Source organism: Penicillium waksmanii (genome assembly GCF_028829765.1).
Source record: "Penicillium waksmanii strain IBT 27052 chromosome Unknown utg000007l:1.0-4314555.0:1.0-4317578.0, whole genome shotgun sequence".
Taxonomy (NCBI): Eukaryota; Fungi; Ascomycota; class Eurotiomycetes; order Eurotiales; family Aspergillaceae; genus Penicillium; species Penicillium waksmanii.
The window spans coordinates 526,328-545,298 of record NW_026643253.1 but is presented as its reverse complement, the minus strand read 5'-3'; the positions used below and the strand labels follow the sequence as shown (position 1 = coordinate 545,298).

General features: G+C 49.7%; 4 protein-coding genes across 4 annotated transcripts; 3 read left to right on the top strand and 1 right to left on the bottom strand.

Moving 5' to 3' along the window:
• Positions 1–26: 26 nt before the first annotated feature.
• On the top strand, positions 27–7,556 carry N7481_007047 (type I polyketide synthase; the record flags this gene model as incomplete). Its single annotated transcript, XM_057266266.1, has 7 exons — positions 27–314; positions 380–524; positions 585–853; positions 917–1,279; positions 1,348–6,612; positions 6,672–7,341; positions 7,405–7,556. Coding segments are annotated over 7 exons (7,152 nt in total), but the record flags the coding sequence as incomplete, so codon positions are not given.
• Positions 7,557–9,367: 1,811 nt separating this feature from the next.
• On the top strand, positions 9,368–10,963 carry N7481_007046 (uncharacterized protein; the record flags this gene model as incomplete). Its single annotated transcript, XM_057266265.1, has 1 exon — positions 9,368–10,963. The coding sequence occupies one exon, from the start codon at positions 9,368–9,370 to the stop codon at positions 10,961–10,963; it is 1,596 nt and encodes a 531-aa protein (XP_057120466.1).
• Positions 10,964–12,526: 1,563 nt separating this feature from the next.
• Positions 12,527–14,046, top strand: N7481_007045 (prolyl hydroxylase family protein; the record flags this gene model as incomplete). Its single annotated transcript, XM_057266264.1, has 2 exons — positions 12,527–12,809; positions 12,875–14,046. The coding sequence occupies 2 exons, from the start codon at positions 12,527–12,529 to the stop codon at positions 14,044–14,046; spliced, it is 1,455 nt and encodes a 484-aa protein (XP_057120465.1).
• Positions 14,047–14,254: 208 nt separating this feature from the next.
• N7481_007044 (uncharacterized protein) lies at positions 14,255–15,932 on the bottom strand (the record flags this gene model as incomplete). The annotated part of the gene is made up of 2 exons (XM_057266263.1): positions 14,255–15,120; positions 15,185–15,932. 2 exons carry the CDS (start codon positions 15,930–15,932, stop codon positions 14,255–14,257), a joined length of 1,614 nt encoding a protein of 537 aa, XP_057120464.1.
• Positions 15,933–18,971: the final 3,039 nt, after the last annotated feature.

Genomic DNA, 18,971 nt, shown 5'->3' with positions numbered 1-18,971 from the left:
GCCGAGTATAATTAATACCCCACAGCTGCCCGTCTCTTGGACCTTTTCTTTTGACCTTTGCAAAACAACTTGTTTTCAGCCCCTTTAATAATAATAATTCCAAGATGCCTGGAATACCGACCGCGAAGGCCACTGACCCAGAGATGGAGTCAATCGCGGTTATTGGAATCGGGTGTCGATTTTCAGGAGGTGCGACGTCAGTGGAGGATTTCTGGCAGATGCTATGCGAGGGGCGAACTGGACACGGAAAGATTCCCTCCAGTCGTTATGAAGCATCCGCCTTTCACCACCCGACTCATGAACGAAAAGGCGCGGTATGGAGTTCCCATTCAACACGTGGATTTCTTGAATCGACTGAACTGACGCGTGCGATGAATAGATCAACCATGATAGCGGTTTCTTCTTGCAAGAAGACCCGGCGCGCTTTGACGCGCCGTTCTTCTCGATCACCGCCAAGGAGGCGGCGGGAATGGACCCTGCGCAGCGACTTTTGCTCGAGGTCGCCTATGAAGCCTTTGAAAATGGTGTGTTGATGGTTTTTGATTAAGAGGGAAATGGCATTGTCAGCTAATCAAGAATCGCAGGTGGAATTCCCATTGACACACTTCCAGGGAGTGATACGGCTGTATACTCCGGCTCAATGACAAATGATTATGAGTTATTGTCAACCAGGGACATTTATGATATGCCCCACAACTCAGCCACTGGAAATGGTAGAACTATGTTGGCCAACCGGTTATCATGGTTTTTCGATCTCCAGGGCCCGAGTATTATGATGGATACCGCGTGTTCCTCAAGTCTTACTGCAGTTCACCTGGCAACCCAGGCCTTGCGCTCCGGCGAGTGCGGAATGGTAGGTTTCATCATTTAACCAGGCGAATCTTTCTTCAACGTATACTAAATATTGCGATAACAGGCCCTTGTGACAGGAGCTAGTCTCATTTTACACCCTAATTTTACACAGAGACTTTCATATATGCACATGATGAGCCCTGATGGTCTTAGCCACTCCTTTGACGAATCCGCAAATGGATATGGTCGAGGAGAAGGTTTTGGTGCTGTGCTTCTGAAGCCTCTCTCAGCTGCTATGGCTGATGGAGATAATATCCGAGCCATTATCCGGGGCACCGGAATTAACCAGGACGGTCGCACCCCTGGAATCACCCTACCAAGCCCAACCTCTCAAGCGAACTTGATTCGGTCTACCTATGAACGGCATGGCCTTTCAATGAGAGATACAGCTTACTTTGAAGCACATGGAACCGGTACCCCTGTCGGTGTAAGTTGGAACAGAATTATCAAGCCCCAAGCCAATGGAAAGCTCGATCTTCTAACACAAACCAACAGGACCCTATAGAATTATCTGCTGTTGGGATGACTCTTGGTCAGGCTCGAACTGAGACCGACGAGCCGATATATGTGGGCTCTGTGAAGACCAATCTTGGGCATACCGAAGGCGCCGCTGGCGTCGCTAGTCTAATTAAGGTCATCCTATGTCTGGAGAAGGGTACACTTGTACCGAATGCCGGATTCAAAAACATCAACCCCAAGATCCGCTTAGATGAATGGAGACTGCGCCTTAGCGACAAAACGATGCCGTGGCCTGATCATCTGCCCCAGCGGGCAAGTATCAACTCATTCGGATTTGGTGGCTCAAACGCGCATCTGATCTTGGAAAGCACCAAAGAATTTTTCAAGGGAGATGGCGAGGACAAAGAGCCCCTTCCTCATATCGTGGTATTCTCTACCTTTGATCAATCTGGTATTGAGCGACTCGGCGAAAATTGGAGCAAATATCTTCTCCGGCAACAAAAAGCTGAGCAAGATATGCCGTTGAAGGATCTCGCTCATACCATGTTGACACGCCGTTCGCAATTGGGCTTCCGCAGTTTTGCTGTCGCCAACTCTCTCGGTCAGCTGCAGACCAGTCTCGAGAAAGGATTGCCAAAATTTGCCCGCGCAAGCCGCAAAGCCCAAAGTAAACTTGCCTGGGTTTTTACCGGCCAAGGTGGCCAGTGGCCTGGCATGGGTAAAGAGTTGTTGAGAGTCCCGGTATTCAAGGAGAGCATTGCTCGGTCACAAGAAATTCTCACATCAATGGGTTGCCCTTTCGATATCGTCCAAGAGATCCGCTTGGATGGAAAGGAAAGTCATATGAACAGACCCGATCGCAGCCAACCCATCACATGTGCCCTTCAGATTGGATTGGTTGATGTTCTCACAAGCTGGTCCGTTCGCCCTCAGGCCGTCGTTGGCCACTCTAGCGGCGAGATCGCTGGTGCATACGCAGCCGGATATCTTTCCCATGAGGACGCCATGAGAGTGGCCTGGTTCCGTGGTTTTTTCTCACAACAGGCTGCCGAGAGTGATCGACGCGGAGGTATGCTGGCAGCTGGACTCTCAGCAGAAGGCGCCAAGAAGTATCTGGATGAGGTGCCTCCTCGTTCGGTCGTTGTTGCTTGTGTCAATAGTCCTGTCAGCGTGACGCTTTCCGGTGATGTAGACCAGATTGATAAACTCGAGGCAAAAATTCAAGCAGATGGTATCTTTGCTCGCAAGCTACGCATCGACACTGCGTATCACTCACCTCATATGGAGGATCTGGTCGAGGTCGTTGGAAATGCAATCGCCTGTATCAAGCCAGAAGATCGATTCGATGGGTCAATTCCCATGCTTTCGTCTGTCACGAAAGAGCGTGTTTACCCTGCAGAGCTGGGTGGGCCATACTGGGTGAGAAACATGATCAGCTCAGTTGAGTTCACTGCTGCTGTGACGCAGCTTTCGAAATTGAGCGAATCTATCAAGGGTCGTCGACGCCCGGTCCCAATCAAGTGGACAGCTTTGCTAGAAATTGGTCCTCACTCTGTCATGAAGGGACCAGTTTCCCAAATTCTGCAAGCCGTCAGTCCAAGCATGGTATCGCTGCCATATCATTCACTGGTCTCACGCAACCAAAATTCCCTGCGGACTTCACTTGAAGTTGCTGGTATTCTATGGAGCACAGGACACGCGGTAGACCTCGCTGCAGTGAATAGCTGTGTCGACTCCAACCCTCCAGCAATGGTCTCTGATCTGCCTTCCTATCCCTGGAACCACCAGACATCCTTTTGGCACGAGCCTCTGGAGACTGCTCAGCTGAGACAGCGCAAGCACCCGCGCCACGATATCCTGGGAGCGCCTCTTGACTACCAAAATGCTCTCGAGCCTCGATGGAGAAATTTCCTTCGCCTCTCGGAGAATCCGTGGATGTCGGACCATGTCGTTGCTGGGTCCATCATGTTTCCCGCCGCTGGAATGCTTGTGATGGTCACAGAGGCAGCGCGACAAATGGCCGAGAACCAGGCCAACATCAAGGGAATCGAGTTCCAGGATGTTCACTTTATGCGTGGTGTGGTAATTCCAGACGATGAGAGAGGTCTCGAGACTGTCCTCCAAGTCTCGCCTCACCCAGGAATGCCTGGCTGGTATGAATTTGGAATTTTCTCACTTCCGTCGGGTGGTGGTTGGATCCAGCATTCAAAGGGCGCCTTTGCGACCAGATATGAAGATCGCGACAGTGTCCAGTGTGCAGACAACTGGGCTGCTGCAGTCGCTCGCATCAAAGAGACCCAGAATGTCGCTCAAGCGGGCGACATGAGCCAGGCATATCAATGGCTTTCGCAGACTGGAGGACTCACAGTTGGCCCTGCTTTCCAAGCAATGACCGATGTCTCATTCTGCGACTCTGCACCGCGTATCTGGGTATCCGGCTCAGTGACCGATACAAAGTCTGGCATGCCATCTGAGAAAGAGTCCACGAGTTTCATTCACCCTACTACTCTTGATTCCCTCTTCCAGAGTGCCCTTCTGTCATGCTCTGAGGCCCTCTCGAACAACAACGCGAACATCCCCGTCGGAGTGGACCATGCCTACATCTCCGTAGGATTCCAACCTCAAGCTGGTGAGAAGTTTGTGATCCACACGGAAACTCAGTATCGGGATGGAAAGTCACGGTCGCAATGTATCGCGTCGGACACCTCTTTGTCTCAGCCTTGGGTGACTTTCGAAGGCGTCCGTCTTGGACGACTTCCTTTCAACCCTAACTCTCAGAAGCAGCAGGATCTCAACTCGGAGAGCCGCTACTCTTCGATCGTTTGGGGCGAGCATCTCGAGTCCCCACTCGCCACGGCCTTGACCGATGCAGAGAACAAGAAGGGAATGGCCGTCGAAAACGGCCTGCTGCAGCCCAGTGACTGGATGAAGCGCTTGTGCCATACTAGCGGAGACGCTAGAGCGCTCATTGCCACTTCCACCGCATCCAGCCCTTGGATTCAAAGCCTGCAAGTCTTCTCTCCGAGCAAAGGAATTCGACCCTGCTGGAGCAAAGCCACCATAGCCCTATGCGGCGGTGATGATGAGCTGAAGGAGAAGATATCTGGGGAGAATGTTGGAACTCAAGTGACGTCTCTATCTGCTCTTGACGATCTCCCATCATCCTTCTCGGAGGCAACTTATGACTTGATTGTTATTGATGAGCCAAGCATCTGGGGCGGCAAAACTACCAATGCTGTCGTGTCTTCTTTGCCCACAATCCTTGATCAAGGTGGCTTCGCAGCAATCAGGGTGTCGGACAAGAACTTTGGTCTTGCCGTTGAGACTCTCCAACGCTTTGTCGGTTTAGAAATTTATGATTTGACTGCAGACCGCGGCTTCATTATCGCTCGCAAAACACCGGAGGCCTGGACCACTGGGCCTGAGATTTTCGTTCTGGGTGGAAAGGAAAAGTCTGAATCGCAGCCCATCTTCGATTCCCTCACCAAGGTCTTCGCCACTCGTGGTGCTCGACTGGTACCAACTGGATTAGATGAGGCTGCTTCTCTGGCAGGCAAAACTGTCATTTCGTTGCTCGATCTGGAAAGTTCCTGGGTGTCTGACTGGAAAGAAAGTGATCTGAAGAGCCTACAGGGCCTCATAAAAGCCCAAAATCTTCTATGGGTCTCGCCCTTCTGGGGCCAAGGGCCGATCGAGAATACTGGAAATGGTGCCATGGGCGGCCTCTTGCGAACACTACGCAATGAGCACTGGAATACCACTATTCCCCAACTGCTTGTCGATGAGCATGATTTGAAGAATGACACCCATCTAGCCTCCACAGTCATCCATGTACTACAGTTGACCACTCAAACATCCACGCGCCGATCGGACTTGGAATTCAGACTTTCCAATGGCAAGCTGCTTGTTCCACGAGTTGTCGAAACACCTGCTGTTGACGAGGCTATGCAGACATTGATGCATGGCCCTAGACCAGTTCCCTCCGAGCTTGCGCTTGATCCCAGACATCTCCAATTGAAATACCAAGATACAGATACATTCCACTGGGAGGAGAAGCCAGATGTCGTTGCGGAGCTTCCTCAGGACCAAGCCGAGATCAAGGTTGAGATGGCATCGTTGTCCAACTTGAATGGTGAATCCGGCAAGACCCCAGATACCGTTCTCCCGATGTTTGAGATTATCGGCAAGGTTACTCGCATTGGTTCCAGTGTGCGAGATCTTGACGTCGGCGACAAGGTGTTGACACTGGCTTCGCAAGCATCGCCACTTGCGACAACAATGTGCCTGCCCGAGAGTGAGACAGTTAGAATCCATGCCAATATGAGCCCAGAAAAGGTCATTTCTACTCCAATTGCATATCTCAACGCGCATCAAATTATCACCAAGGTCGGGCGTCTCGGCTCGAACGATTCCATCCTGCTTGTTGGCCCCATCAGCCAAACTCTGCGATCAATGATTGACTACTCCCTTGCCTTGGATATGCAAGTCATTGTTGCTACCGACTCTCAAGACACAATCGACATTCTGGCTTCCCGCTATCCGACTCTCAAAGACCGTGTTCTAAGCGTTCACAGCAGTCTAGAGACCAGTGTTTCCAGACTGACCAATGGAAGTGGAGTTGATGCTAGCGTGTGCTTCATGGGTGGTTATCCCGGCCGAGTTGCAGCAAGATGTCTTGCTTCTGGTGGGCAGTACATCAACCTGTCGAGCGATATGAAGCTCAGCGCGCTGCCAGAGAGCTTTATCGACAGTGGCTGTACCTTCTCTTCTCCTCAGCTTCAAAAGACATTCTCGGAGAAGCCCGGAAATCTCCATTCTTCTCTTCGTCATGTCATTGACTTCATGAAAAAGCATCAACTGCTGGAGCGAGTTGAGCCCTACCGTGCATTCCCTATATCCGATCTCCAGATTGCTCTCAAGCACTCCCAGGGTAATAATACTCGTGCTATACTTGACGTGCAGGCACCTGGAAAGGTTCCAATTGTTCTCCCACTGCCTGATCTAACCAGATTGCCTGCTCAAAACACCTATCTCCTGGCCGGTGGCCTGGGCAACTTAGGACTGGCATTTGCTGAGACTCTAGTTGAATCTGGGGCTCGGCATCTGGTATTTCTCGGACGATCTGGCGTGGCGCAACGCGACCAACAACTATCCCTCGATCTACTCCGTGATCAGGGCTGCCGTGTCGACATAGTGAAATGTGATATTTCCCGAGCCGAAGATATCGAGCACCTTGCTTTCAAGATTCGAAGCATGAAGTGGAATGTTGCAGGTGTTATACAATGCACGACAGTTCTCAAGGTAAGACCGAATCACTACATTCACCTTCTAACATCAGCTAACTAAAACTTACTTCCCAGGATGCAATGTTCGAGAATATGACATTTGATGACTGGAAGAAGTCTACTGATCCAAAGATCCGTGGCACGCTGAATTTGCACAACCTCTTCTCGGAGGATGACTTGAGTTTCTTCGTGGGTTTGTCCTCTGTGGCAAGTGTCATTGGTAATATGGGTCAGACTAACTACTCTGCTGGAAACGGGTTTATCGACGCTCTCATGGAGTGGCGTCGTGCCAATGGCCTTTCTGGCGTGTCCATCAACATTGGTCTTGTTCCAGATGCCAGTGGTCTGAGTGATGTTGCTGAAGATCAGGAACAACGTCGCCGCCGATACAAGCACCTGGAAGGAACTGAAATCATGACTCATGAACTCCAGACCTTGCTTCGGGTGGTCATCAACAGCAAGATCTCGCTGCCGCCTCAGATTGTTGCTGGTATGACTGACAATTTGTCTCGCAAGACTCCTCCGGCAGACTGGCTGTTTGACCGCAAATTCGACCACCGTCTGTCTCTCGCCGTTGAAGAGGAGGATGAGTCCGCTGTTTCTACTGCTAGCCTGCTAAAACAGGCTGATTCTCCCGAGACAGCCACCCAGATCGTCATCGACGTGCTGAGTGAATACCTGGCAAACGAAATGGCTACAACTGCCGATGCTATCGATATGGATCTGCCCTTGTCCGCGCTGGGAGGTAAGTGATTCAGTCATTGGCTCATTCATTTTTATGGCTTATAATGCTGACAATTGTCTTTAGTTGATTCTCTCAAAGCCACAGCAGTTCAAAATTGGGTCTCCCGCGAGTTGGGCGCCGAGCTGACCTCTTTCGAGTTCCTTGGTTCTCAGCCCACCAAGGCCCTAGCGAAAAAGATCGCTGACGCTAGCTCCTTTGTTCCGGCTTCAAGCTAGATAGACATGGATCAGATTTTGGGCACGGCGTTATTTTGAGGCAAATTGTCGGCCTTGTTCGGGACAAGGGATATTGGAATGTGGAGACTACTGGATGGAATCCTCTGCTACTCTTGACTTGGAGTTCATGTGAATATTCTTGTGGTGTATGGTTTCTATCGACCTACACCGGCGCTTCTTGTTTTATGCTTTTCTCCCTTCATTTGAGGGTTTCTAATATATCCATACCAATTTAATCCGTTACATTAATATCCTCCAACGCACGAGGTCTAGTAATTCCCACGCAGTAGTGAGACTCTACAGTGTAATTTACTTACAATACTGTGTCTTGAAATGTTTCGATACTTTCAACAATGTACGACGTACAATAATCGTGAATACAAGAAGCTCCACTTAGTCGAGCGCCTATCGCAAGCCACCACGGTGGCGCCGGCGGGTCTCGGACATCAACCGTCCCCGTCCCCTTCCCCTGTCTCCCAGATCCTTCTCCCCTCAATTACATACGAAGGATTTGAGATCATTTCCCTTTAGCTGCATGATTAGCTGGTGGAATGTAATAATTCGAGATCCTTCGCTTTCGCACGAGACACTGAGTGGCACTCATGCGCGGAGAGGAAGGTCTGCCACGAAAAGATCTCCTTTAGCCCGTGGCTCCACTCCATCAAGGGGGTTTGCGTTGCAGGCGGGTCCCCGCAGCTTGCAGGCAAAGGGTTCTGCGCCGTGAAGATGGGACCCAGATCGACGAGACTGCGATCTAGGCGATCAGATCAACATGGTGACAGAACTTTTCGTGCCGAGGTGACAGTCCGCTGCGGAGCAAGCTAGCATACGCCAAGTCTCATCAGAATCCTTCGACTCCAAATCGGAAAACAAATGAGATACGGGAATCCGTCCGGAGTACGACGTACGTCCCACGTTTCGTACTTTGGACCCCTGTAAACATCGCATTGGCATATGGAAGTTACAGCAGCGGCTTTTCACATCAGCCGGACTCCGTATGCATGCGTGGCAGAAACGTGAGTGCATGAAGCAAGGATCTTTTTCTGCAATCCGAATCGGGATTGTACTAGTAAGGTTGTTTTAAGCGACCTATCGGGACCTGTTGATGCTTCGTCTGAACTAGTAGTGAGTTTCCGATTATTCCCGCTATTGCCTCTCTGTTCTTTCTTTTCTTTTCTTCGAATCTTCACCGCCACTAGAACCTAATCGGCCATAGGAAATACCATGAGTTCGTGTGTATGTGGATTATGAAGATGAGTACACCAACTATCAGCAAGACATTCGTGTTTTCTTTTGGCCCAGCTTGTCCCACCGCGGGGCGGCCGAGGCTCTCCGAACGTGGACTCATTCCCACAGAACCCTAAAGAGAGCTTGGGTAACCTAAGTGGGCAGTTCAAGTGGCCCTGGTTGCCACATGAGGGGCACGCTACGCCGTGTAGATCCCAGACTGGACCTTGGTCGAATGTCCCGGGGCAATGGTGTCGGTGTTTGGATCAGCAAGGTTCTTCATTGGCGCTGCTCCAATCTGTATTGGAAATCATCTGGCTGTGGGTGATGCATATCACTACCTCAATTGTGCTGCCACCATCTTTCAGATCCCCACTTGCGATGGGTAAACCGGGAACTATGGGGCTTTCGTGAGAGACTTTCCATGAAATCCCCTTTCCGTAGACTTTTTCCCTCCACCAGCCAGCTTCAACGCAGACTGCGTGCCCTCTTCTAGTCCCCCGCAAGATAAACTATTTGTTTCTGCCTTTGGGACGTGATCCGCTTGATCCCATTCTTCTTCCTATACTCACCCCTTATCTGCCATGTCGGACGCGGAAAGGAAAGAATTGGGCCTCCCGAAACGCCCTGCAAGGGTGGCCCACAATCGGTTTAACTCTGACAATACTATTTTCGAGCTTTACTTCTCTAAAAAGCCCCAAGCAGAAAATGAGAAGACAGCTGCTCTGGAAGATGATCTTGAGGCCCAGGCTTCTAAGCCGAAGCGCAAGGCTTTTTCCCATTTGAGATACAACGTCTTGACAGTCTATCGACGTCTGTTCGGTCTTGTTTTCTTCGCCAATCTGGCTGTGTTCCTTTGGGTTATGATCTCAAATCGCCAGTTACTGGCACTTGTCGATGCGACGGCTGTGAATCTGGTGGCTTGCGGTCTGGCACGACACCCAATGGTCGTCAATGCCATCTATAGAATTGTGTGTTCAGTTCCTAGATCTTGGCCCCTTTGGATCCGCCGCAGAGCTGCAAATGCTGCCCACTACGGAGGTGTTCACAGCGGCTGTGGAACGGCATCTCTAATATGGTATATTGGATTCGTTGCGGTGGTGTCAGAAACCTACTGGACATCTTCGCCCATTAGTCCCGCCTCGGATCACGGTTTTTCGGCTGCGCCGATCGCTGTCTCATATATCATCCTTGCTTTATTAGCGGTGATGGTCATTGTGGCATACCCCACATTTCGCATGAAGATGCACGACTATTTCGAGCTCACTCACCGGTTTGCCTCATGGCTGGTCCTGGCTCTTTTCGTCGTTCTGGTGATGATCTTTGTCCACGAAGTTAGCAGAGCAGAGCTGGACTCATTCGGCCACTTTTTGATCACCCTTCCTGCTTTCTGGCTATTGCTTGCAGCCATCGTCGCTGTGGCCCATCCATGGATTTTGCTGCGAAAGGTCAAGGTGCAGACTGAGCCACTTTCTACCCATGCTACGCGTGTTCACTTTGATCACACCCCAATTGCGTTTGCCAAGGGTATTCAAGTGACGAAACATCCTCTTCGAGATTGGCACAGTTTTGCTGGTTTCCCTGATCCCGCATCGTCTGAAAATGTGGCCCAATCCGAGAAGCCCCAGGATCCTGAAAAGCCTCCTCAGGAGCCCGAAGAACCTCAGCAGCCCAAAAGGATTGTGAAGCCCCACGGCCATGGTCACCGTAGGAGCTGGTCAATTGTGGTATCCAAGGCCGGTGACTGGACCTCCGACACCATCCAAAATCCGCCAGCTTACCTCTGGAAGCGTGCTGTACTGATGCGTGGTGTTGGCTATGGTATGCGTGTCTTCAACCGCATCATCATTGTCACCACCGGATCTGGAATTGGACCGTGCCTCGGCTTCCTGGGTGATGAGAATCGACCTCTGATCAAGGTTATTTGGCAAACCCGAACCCCGGTCAGGACCTATGGTCAGGGTGTCATGGACCTTGTGCATCAAATGGGGCCCGATCCCATTATTTTCGATACCAGTCGTGATGGTCGTGTTGACATGCTTCCGACTGTACGCCAGCAGGTGACTGAATTCGGCGCCGAGGCCGTCTTTGTGATCAGTAACCCTGCAATGACCAAAAAGGTTATTTACGAGTTTGAATCCCAGGGGATTCCGGCCTATGGGCCTATTTTCGATTCATGATGAACGATCCGTGTCCAACGATATATGATATATTACTGCGTGTCTCCGCTCTAGTATTTATACTAGCAGACCTGTCATCGTGTTTCCAATAATCTTAGTTCCTACCAAAAGTTTAGGTATATAATAAATCTCAATCAATAATTCAAATCACATTTTGCTTTCCGCATGACAATCTAACAAAACTTACATATCCCCTACGACATGCATCAATATCTCGTCCTCGTGAACTTTCGTGTGAACTTTCGGCCCCTGAAGATCTACTACTAGTAAGGCACGGGCTTCGCCGAGGCCCGGAAGGCCCGCACTGACTCGAACAAAAGTACCGCCACAAATCGTCGACATGTCGCAGCGTCGCAACCAAATATATTATCAAATATAGTATGCATAAAATAATGAAATATTTGTTTCAAATGTATGCTTAGCTGCTCTAGCGTATTTTCTGCGTGGGTGGATACTATCTAGTTGGTAGTATGAAACACCGGTCTCGAACTTAGACCGTTTTGCCAACGTGCGATCGGTCAAAATCGCGACAGCGACGTGTTAAAGGGCACAAATACCGGCACGGGCCGTTGAGGAGCAGGCTGTAATATCCACTGGCATCCGCTACTTCCCGTACCGAGCTGCAGGACGAGATGCGACCCTGAGCCCTGGCCCAGGCCGATTTGGATGTAGTCCAGATGGATCGTGCGCAACGGGTGAAAAAAAGACAGGATAACGACCTGGGGCAGTCGCCATGCAAGTGCCAGCAGTCTACCGGCTCGAGCCAAGCCCGCCTTTACTTCAATCGTGACGTGCTAGGAAAGACAATCCGCTGGCGACTAAATTCGCGCGTTCAGAATGTGACCGAGTGCATCTTCGGAACAGATCTCAGACATGTGTTCATGGAGGGGTTGAGAGTTTATTGGATAGGAAACTTGATAGCTCTCGGAAAGTGAGACTCATGCTCTGGTCAAAACTAGCTCGACTACCTGATAGATATGGACTGGACCTTGAAGAATAATAATACAACGATGTCAAGAACCAACGCGTAAGTTGCACGGTATGTTGAATCTGAATGCCAGGAAGCTAGGAGCCAGATCGAGAATCCCAAACGAACTTGAATCGCTAGCATATCTCGAGTAGTAAATGCACACATCAACCTTGGAATACCCACGAGACTATATTCATGATGAGTGCTTAATTCACCTAGGATCAAAAAGGATCTCAAACGCCTGAAATTATTGATCTCTCGCCCTCCTTGTTGCCCTCGGAAGATCACACTTTGAGATAATGGTGATCAGTCGTCATCCCCTCGTCACCATCAAGCGGTAATTGTCGATTGTCGACTTTTAACTCTCGTCTTAAATTACTAGAACCTGTTCACCACTGGCATGATCGCATTCTATACGAGTAGTGAAGTAGATGATTTGATAGAGCATCATCAAAACTCTTGCCACTCTGTGGGCCAATCGGGAATTCGATTTTCCGCCCTACGACGCATCCACAAAAAACCTAGAATCCCCACCTCTATCGTCTCTTTATCGGATTGTCTGTCAATTGACCATCTTCAGATCAATCTATATAATGGCCAAGTCCAAAGCAGCCAAGCGGAAGCGCAATGCGCAAGCCGATATCCCCCAGAAGATCCAAAAGCCTGACCCCGTCTTGACTCCACCCCCCGATGGCACATCACTCGACCCCAAACACCTCAACACGGTAGTTTCAGACGAAGAACTTGACATTACCATCGAGACACTTACGACCCTTGCACAATATCCCAATCTCACAAAGTCGAAGGCTTGCAAAGATCTCCGGGTTGCCGTCTATGACTTCCGCCAGGCTTGCACGACAGGAGCCAATGCTGCTGGTACGTATCTCTTGGGATCAGACCGCAATGGCTGCATCATACAGCTGTGGCTAACACTTTGACAGAGGGTGCAAACCTCACAGCGCGTATAACCGGTGCCCTAACCGATCAGAAATATGTCGATGCCAGAATCCTCCTTGCCGAGATGAAAATCAAGGGCGAACAACCCAAGATCGGATCGTTGTGTCGCTGGGTGCGAGACCTGGATGTTGTCAGTGGCCTTTCAACGCACCCAGATACACTCGACAAGGACCCCGTGGAACGGACTGCAAAGGATTTAGAGCTCCTCGCTGTCCTAGATGCCATCCTCCGCGTCAGTGCCCCGATCGATAACAGCCCCAAGGCTCTCCCTTCCACCTCTCCCATCGCCTTCCAGTCAATCTGGGACCTTCGGCCCTCTAGCCCTTCCCTCGAAATATACGCTTCCGTACTCGATAAGTCGATTCTCGCCCATGCTCCGAAATCTCCCACCGCACTCCGCATCATCGAAGAAACACCGGGCCCCCAGCGCAAACCTCCGAACCACCACCCCGCGATCCTCTATACCACCGCCCCAAATGCCGTTCCTCTCGCCCCCGTCGCCCCGACTATAACATACCACCCACACCCTGCTGTGCCGGGCCTAGGTGTCGCCATGAATGTGCTGTCAGAGGAGGAATGCAAAGCGATTATTGCGGCAGGCGAATCCGTCAATTTCCTTCCCGATGCGCCGCTCCGCGAGGATGGAGATGTGAGCATTCTAGCCCACAACTTCTATTGGGTCATCGATACCACATTCCACGATATGCTCTGGGCCCGAATCTCCCCTTACGTACCGCCCTCTATCAACGGTCGCCTTGTTCGCGGCATTAACCGGCGATTCCGTGTATACCGATACGTCCCCGGTGCCGAATACCGCTGTCACATCGACGGTGCCTGGCCTCCGTCAGGTATCCTGCCTGATGACACGTACGTGTACGATTCCTCGCCCGAGGACAAGAGGCAAAGCTCCATGTACACCTTTTTGCTCTACCTCAATGATGAGTTTGAGGGTGGCGAGACTACTTTCTTCCTACCGGCAGCCCGGGAGGGAACTTTGAACGCCTATCCAGTCCGACCGGTCATGGGATCCGTCGCTATCTTCCCGCATGGCGAGGCAAATGGTGCCCTTCTCCATGAGGGTACCGGGGTGAGGAAGGGTGCTAAATATATTATCAGGACGGATGTCGAGTACGACGTGAAGCCTTCCGATGAGTGATAATGACAACTGGAATATATAAAATAAAATACAATCCACAACTTGACCGACACACGACTGGAATTTTTTTTCGAATTGTCTATGGATGATTTAAATGACTAGAAATTGGCGCAGCAGAATCGTTTTTCATTGCAAGAATGAACATTCATTATGAGCCGATCGACCTCGAGGCTTTGGCCATTGATTGAAACAACGGACTCGGACCTCGCTACACACAAGTGAACGATGAAGCGACATTGGGGTCGCCTCCCTTGTAGGTGAAAACTTGGGGGTAGGGGCAAAGATAGCCCGTACGCTTCGCAGTGGCGTCCGAAGCTCCCACGGCAGAAGCCACAGCCTCCAGACGATCAGGCACAGTGCCGTTCTCAACCCAGGCCCGCATAGCGCCGAAGACAGTCTGACTAGGATCGAATCCAATGCCGTATCCGCAATGGGTGACTCCAGGAGCCAGGAAAAAACGGTAGTAGTCTGAAACGTGGGGATCGAATGCAGTGGCGCGTGTATAGTAATCCACTGTTCCGTTCGTCGGGACCAGCTGGTCGGCCATACCGTGCCACGCGAGTAGCTTGGTACCGGTGTGCTTCATCTTGGAGAGGTCTGGGCTTGAAGTTCCAATAATAGACGAATATTGCTTGATTGATTGACGGAAAAGACGGTCGTAATCATCGTGGTCAAGACCCTCAGAAGTGAAAGAAGGATCCCTGGCCAAGAAAACCTTGACCCAGTCGTCGGCGATGGGGAATGGAATAACCGTGCAGTTGTCGATGGATGTGCAAGTTGTTCCCAGCATTGAGGTGAGGCTGGAGTCGTAGTGGAAGCCATACCATTCGAATCGACCATCTTTGGATCGAGGACCTTCCCAGATAGCTTCAACTAGCTTGGCCATCTTCGTTGTGATTGTAATTTCTCCGGCAGGGTCGGTGCAGTTGATCTTTTGACCGACGAGCGAAGTGGCCTTGAAATGACATTGTCCCGGCAAGGCGATGATGCCGTCTTTGACGCCATCAAGTTCGTCGCATGCCTCAGTGGCCGCAGCTGTGAAGGCATCGAGAACACAGGTGGGTGGACGGGTATCTGTGTGACAGCACATCGATTAGAAAAGTCCATCCGAATAAAATGAACCCCATCTTGAACTTACCGAGCAGTTGAGCCATGAAGGGAGCCCACCAGCCAGCTGGAGCGAATTTGTCCCAACTCACTGCCGGGGCACCACCGACGATTCCATCAAAAAGCTCGGGGTATTCTTGCGCCATCGCATGTCCCTGTCTTCCACCAGTCGAGCAGCCATGCCAGTATGAGTAGTTTGGCTCCTTTCCGTAGTAAATCTTGGTGGCTAATTTTCCAAGCTTGGCTGCTTCGGCAATAGCAACGCTAGAAAAGTCGATCAGCGCCGGCCAGTTAGTCTTTCCGTGCTTGGTGAGACCCCATTCCGCAGTCAAGGCATTGTTATCGTGTCCTCCGTCCGTTGAGGATGTTGCGTATCCCTCCAAGAGTGGCGAAAGAATTGTACTCTTGCCGCCGGCGAACCAGCCACCACCTCCATCCATGACAAAACGCGAGTTCCAATCCTTTCGATTGAAAGGAAGACCGATGTAAGCGTTCACTTCGTCATGTTCGCCAGGGTGAGTATACGTCACTTGGATCAAGCAGACATCCACCGTGGGCGCTGGAGTGCCCGGAATGTCAGGTATAATGCCCACACCTCCAGTAGCATTGCGGCCGCTGGTCGAAAGGTCATGCGTGGCGGTGACATTGAGAGATGTGATATGAATTCCTTTGAGGCCGAGGGATGCGAAACCTCTGGCAGTGCAAGCTTGGTTGCGAGATGATACAACGCCAGTTGCGAGTATAAACAGTGTTGTAATCACGGCTGTCTTTTGAAACATCGTGATGAACCACGATTTTAGGTTCTCACCCTATTCAATCGTGAAGAGATAGGTAAGCTGAAATATGGAAAATGAAATTTATCTTCGGCGCGAAATGACTACTTTATACACGCACAGACAACTATCCGCCATGGTTGGAAAAGCAAGACCCTGAACATCAACGCAATGTAGAATTCACAAATGTAAGCACAGCCTTGCGAACCGCTGGAAATTGGAGAAGTAGTCATTCCTGACACGGAGATCTAACAGGCACACTACACTCAAACGAGTATTTGTGAAGATCTATTTGGAAAGTATTCCATGCAGGATTTCCAGGAAGTCACCGAATATGAACCGCCAGCGAATCAGCAGATTGAATAGTTGTCGTTCTCATGGTTGTCGAGGCTTAGATCGGGTGTTCATGCGGGCTTGGCATCTTAGTACACATGCCCAATCTGGGGTATCACGTCAGCGCGGCCGACTTTGGAAAGTATCGATCGTTCTAATCACAAAGTTAATCTAGATAAGTCGATTCGGCCCCGGGGGGAGCCAGACCTGTCACTATTTCTCAATCCAATACTATTTACCCAATTTTTCCGGTGATCGATGATGACGAGTGAACCAAATATAACGAAGTCCAAATAGTTTCACATACTGGAAACATACGGTTGTAAGACGGAACTTAGGGATGAACACGAATCCTTGACTTCGTACTCTTTCCGTTCTTTTTGACAAACAAAATACAAAAGGCGGAGTAGAATCGCCAACTGCCTAGTTTAGTTTACCTTGACTTCAATTCATCAATATGAGCTCTTCTGGGCAAAGGAACACAGTACGTGTAGCTATACGTGGTGTTACGCTTTCCATTCTCTAGAGCAAAAGAGATTAATATGTGACATGCTTTGAAGTAAGGAACGCCGGTAGAATATCTCACAGCTAATTGTCTTCCAAGGTTGTTACATCGTCTGTTACTGACTGTAGCATTTACAAATGCATCACGGCATGCATTGCACAGTCACAAACCACATGCACCATCCCGATCACTATAACACTTTCCAGCCGATAACCTCACCGAAAAATAAAAAAGAATTGTACACGGGCCAGATAAAGCGACTTCCAAGGTAAGTGTGAAATATATAAATGTACCTTCAAGTTGCAAGACCCGATTCCATTGTTCGGCGCCCGAAGAGGATTCTGAACAGCTTAGCTTCAACTCATCAAGCCAACCTTGAAAGTTTCTATGGATATCATCTAGTAAAATGCAAATTCCACGCGCTATATTGAATGTTATGTCGATCGGTACTATATTCGTCACAGCCCTTCCTCAGACAGAGCCTGGTAATGCTTCGAGTTTGCATTTTTCTACCAGTTACAAAAACGAGAGCGATCTGATGAGCCGATTAGGGTCTCTACTATCTAGCCGTGCTCTTGAGGCTGCTCTATCCCAGGAATTATCGATTGAGAAACACCGCATTCATGATATGCAGGACAGGAAAACCGCAGATGAACCTGATGGAATAGGAGCCATTTATGAAGGCGTAATTCCATCTTCTCTTTATGATATATTGTAATTTGGAGACTGAAAAGTAATGTTTTAAATATAAGCAGTACTGTTCGGCCAGTACTGTTCGGCCAGTACTGTTCGGCTGGCCAGTCCCAAAGATGCTATTACTGTCTCAACGGAGAGCTGCACTCGGGAAAATTTGCACACAACCACCGAGTAAGTGAATTGCCCTATGATTGAAATATGCCGTAACAAATACATAATAATGCACTCGGACTGGAGATTACTGTAACTATTCTGATAGAGATCAAAATGGTGTTTGTAGCTAGGTCATAATTTCAAGTACTGTTTTCCAGGCCTGTTCAGCCATAAAGAAAGTCAGCTTGAATTCTATAGATTCTTTCCAAGGTTCTTTATATAAATCATAGATAAGTTATGACTACTAGTCATTAGGGAGATAGCAACTTAAGATAGTAAGTTATAAGGACATTACTTATAAGTAGACTGCGGCGTACCCGCGGGGCGCGAGGGTATCCATCAGTGATCACCCGCACCGCAATTTAGGGGTGCAGGTAGGGCAGCTTATTACCCACAGCAATTTGACGGCGGAGAAAGAAATAGCGAAGAAGCTAAATTAGTACTGGTACTGCAACTACAACTCGTACCCATGGGAAAGGCCTTCACAAATATGTGGCCCCCAAACCTTAGATGAGCACATTCTGACGTGTCGATGGTTGAGCTTTTTTGAGTCTGTCTTGTGTAACAGAACAGAGCATGGATGCTGCCTTGGACTAAGATATATAAGTTGTAGAAGATTCCAGGGCTTGATCTCGGTATTATCATTGATCATACAATCTTCTGAGTGACACCAGCGTACTGAGTCATTGCGCATGCAAATTCTCGTCCCATAACCACCTTTCGCCTACAACCATCACTCTCTTGTATCCTCTCAATACGATCTTCCATCATGACTGCAGAACAACCTGAATCACCCCCCCGAGGGAATCTGGGTACTTGATGACACTGGGAAAAACCTCAAATTTGTGACGGAAGAAGAGCTCGAAAATGCTACCGAAGCCACTGCAAGTACGAAACCGAAAGTAACAACCGCAGAGGTCATCACCAAATATCTTTCCAACCTGAACTCCAATCAGAAGATCATTGGAGACAAACTCCGCGAGTTCGCTGGGATGACGCCGCCATTCACAACATGCTCACTCTTCTTGAAAATCACAGCGGTATAACTGCGCGAAGCTACGCCAGAAGGGATACACTGAAGCTGAAATTCAAAGGCTCGACGCGCTCGGCAATCGAAATGTAACAGATTTCTCGCATCTCAAGCGTGGACTTGCCAGCGCAGCTGATGAGGATTATCAACTGCAGCTGTATTTGCTGAAAGAGGCAAAGCAAAGGCGCCTGGTAACTAATGCTCAGAGAAGAACAAGTGGAAGTGGAAAAAGAGTGAGGCCAAGAGGGAAGGTCTGACTATGGTATCGGGGTACTTGTAGTAAAAACCCAGAAGGAGATCTTAGAAAAGAGGAAGATCGAGGCAATGA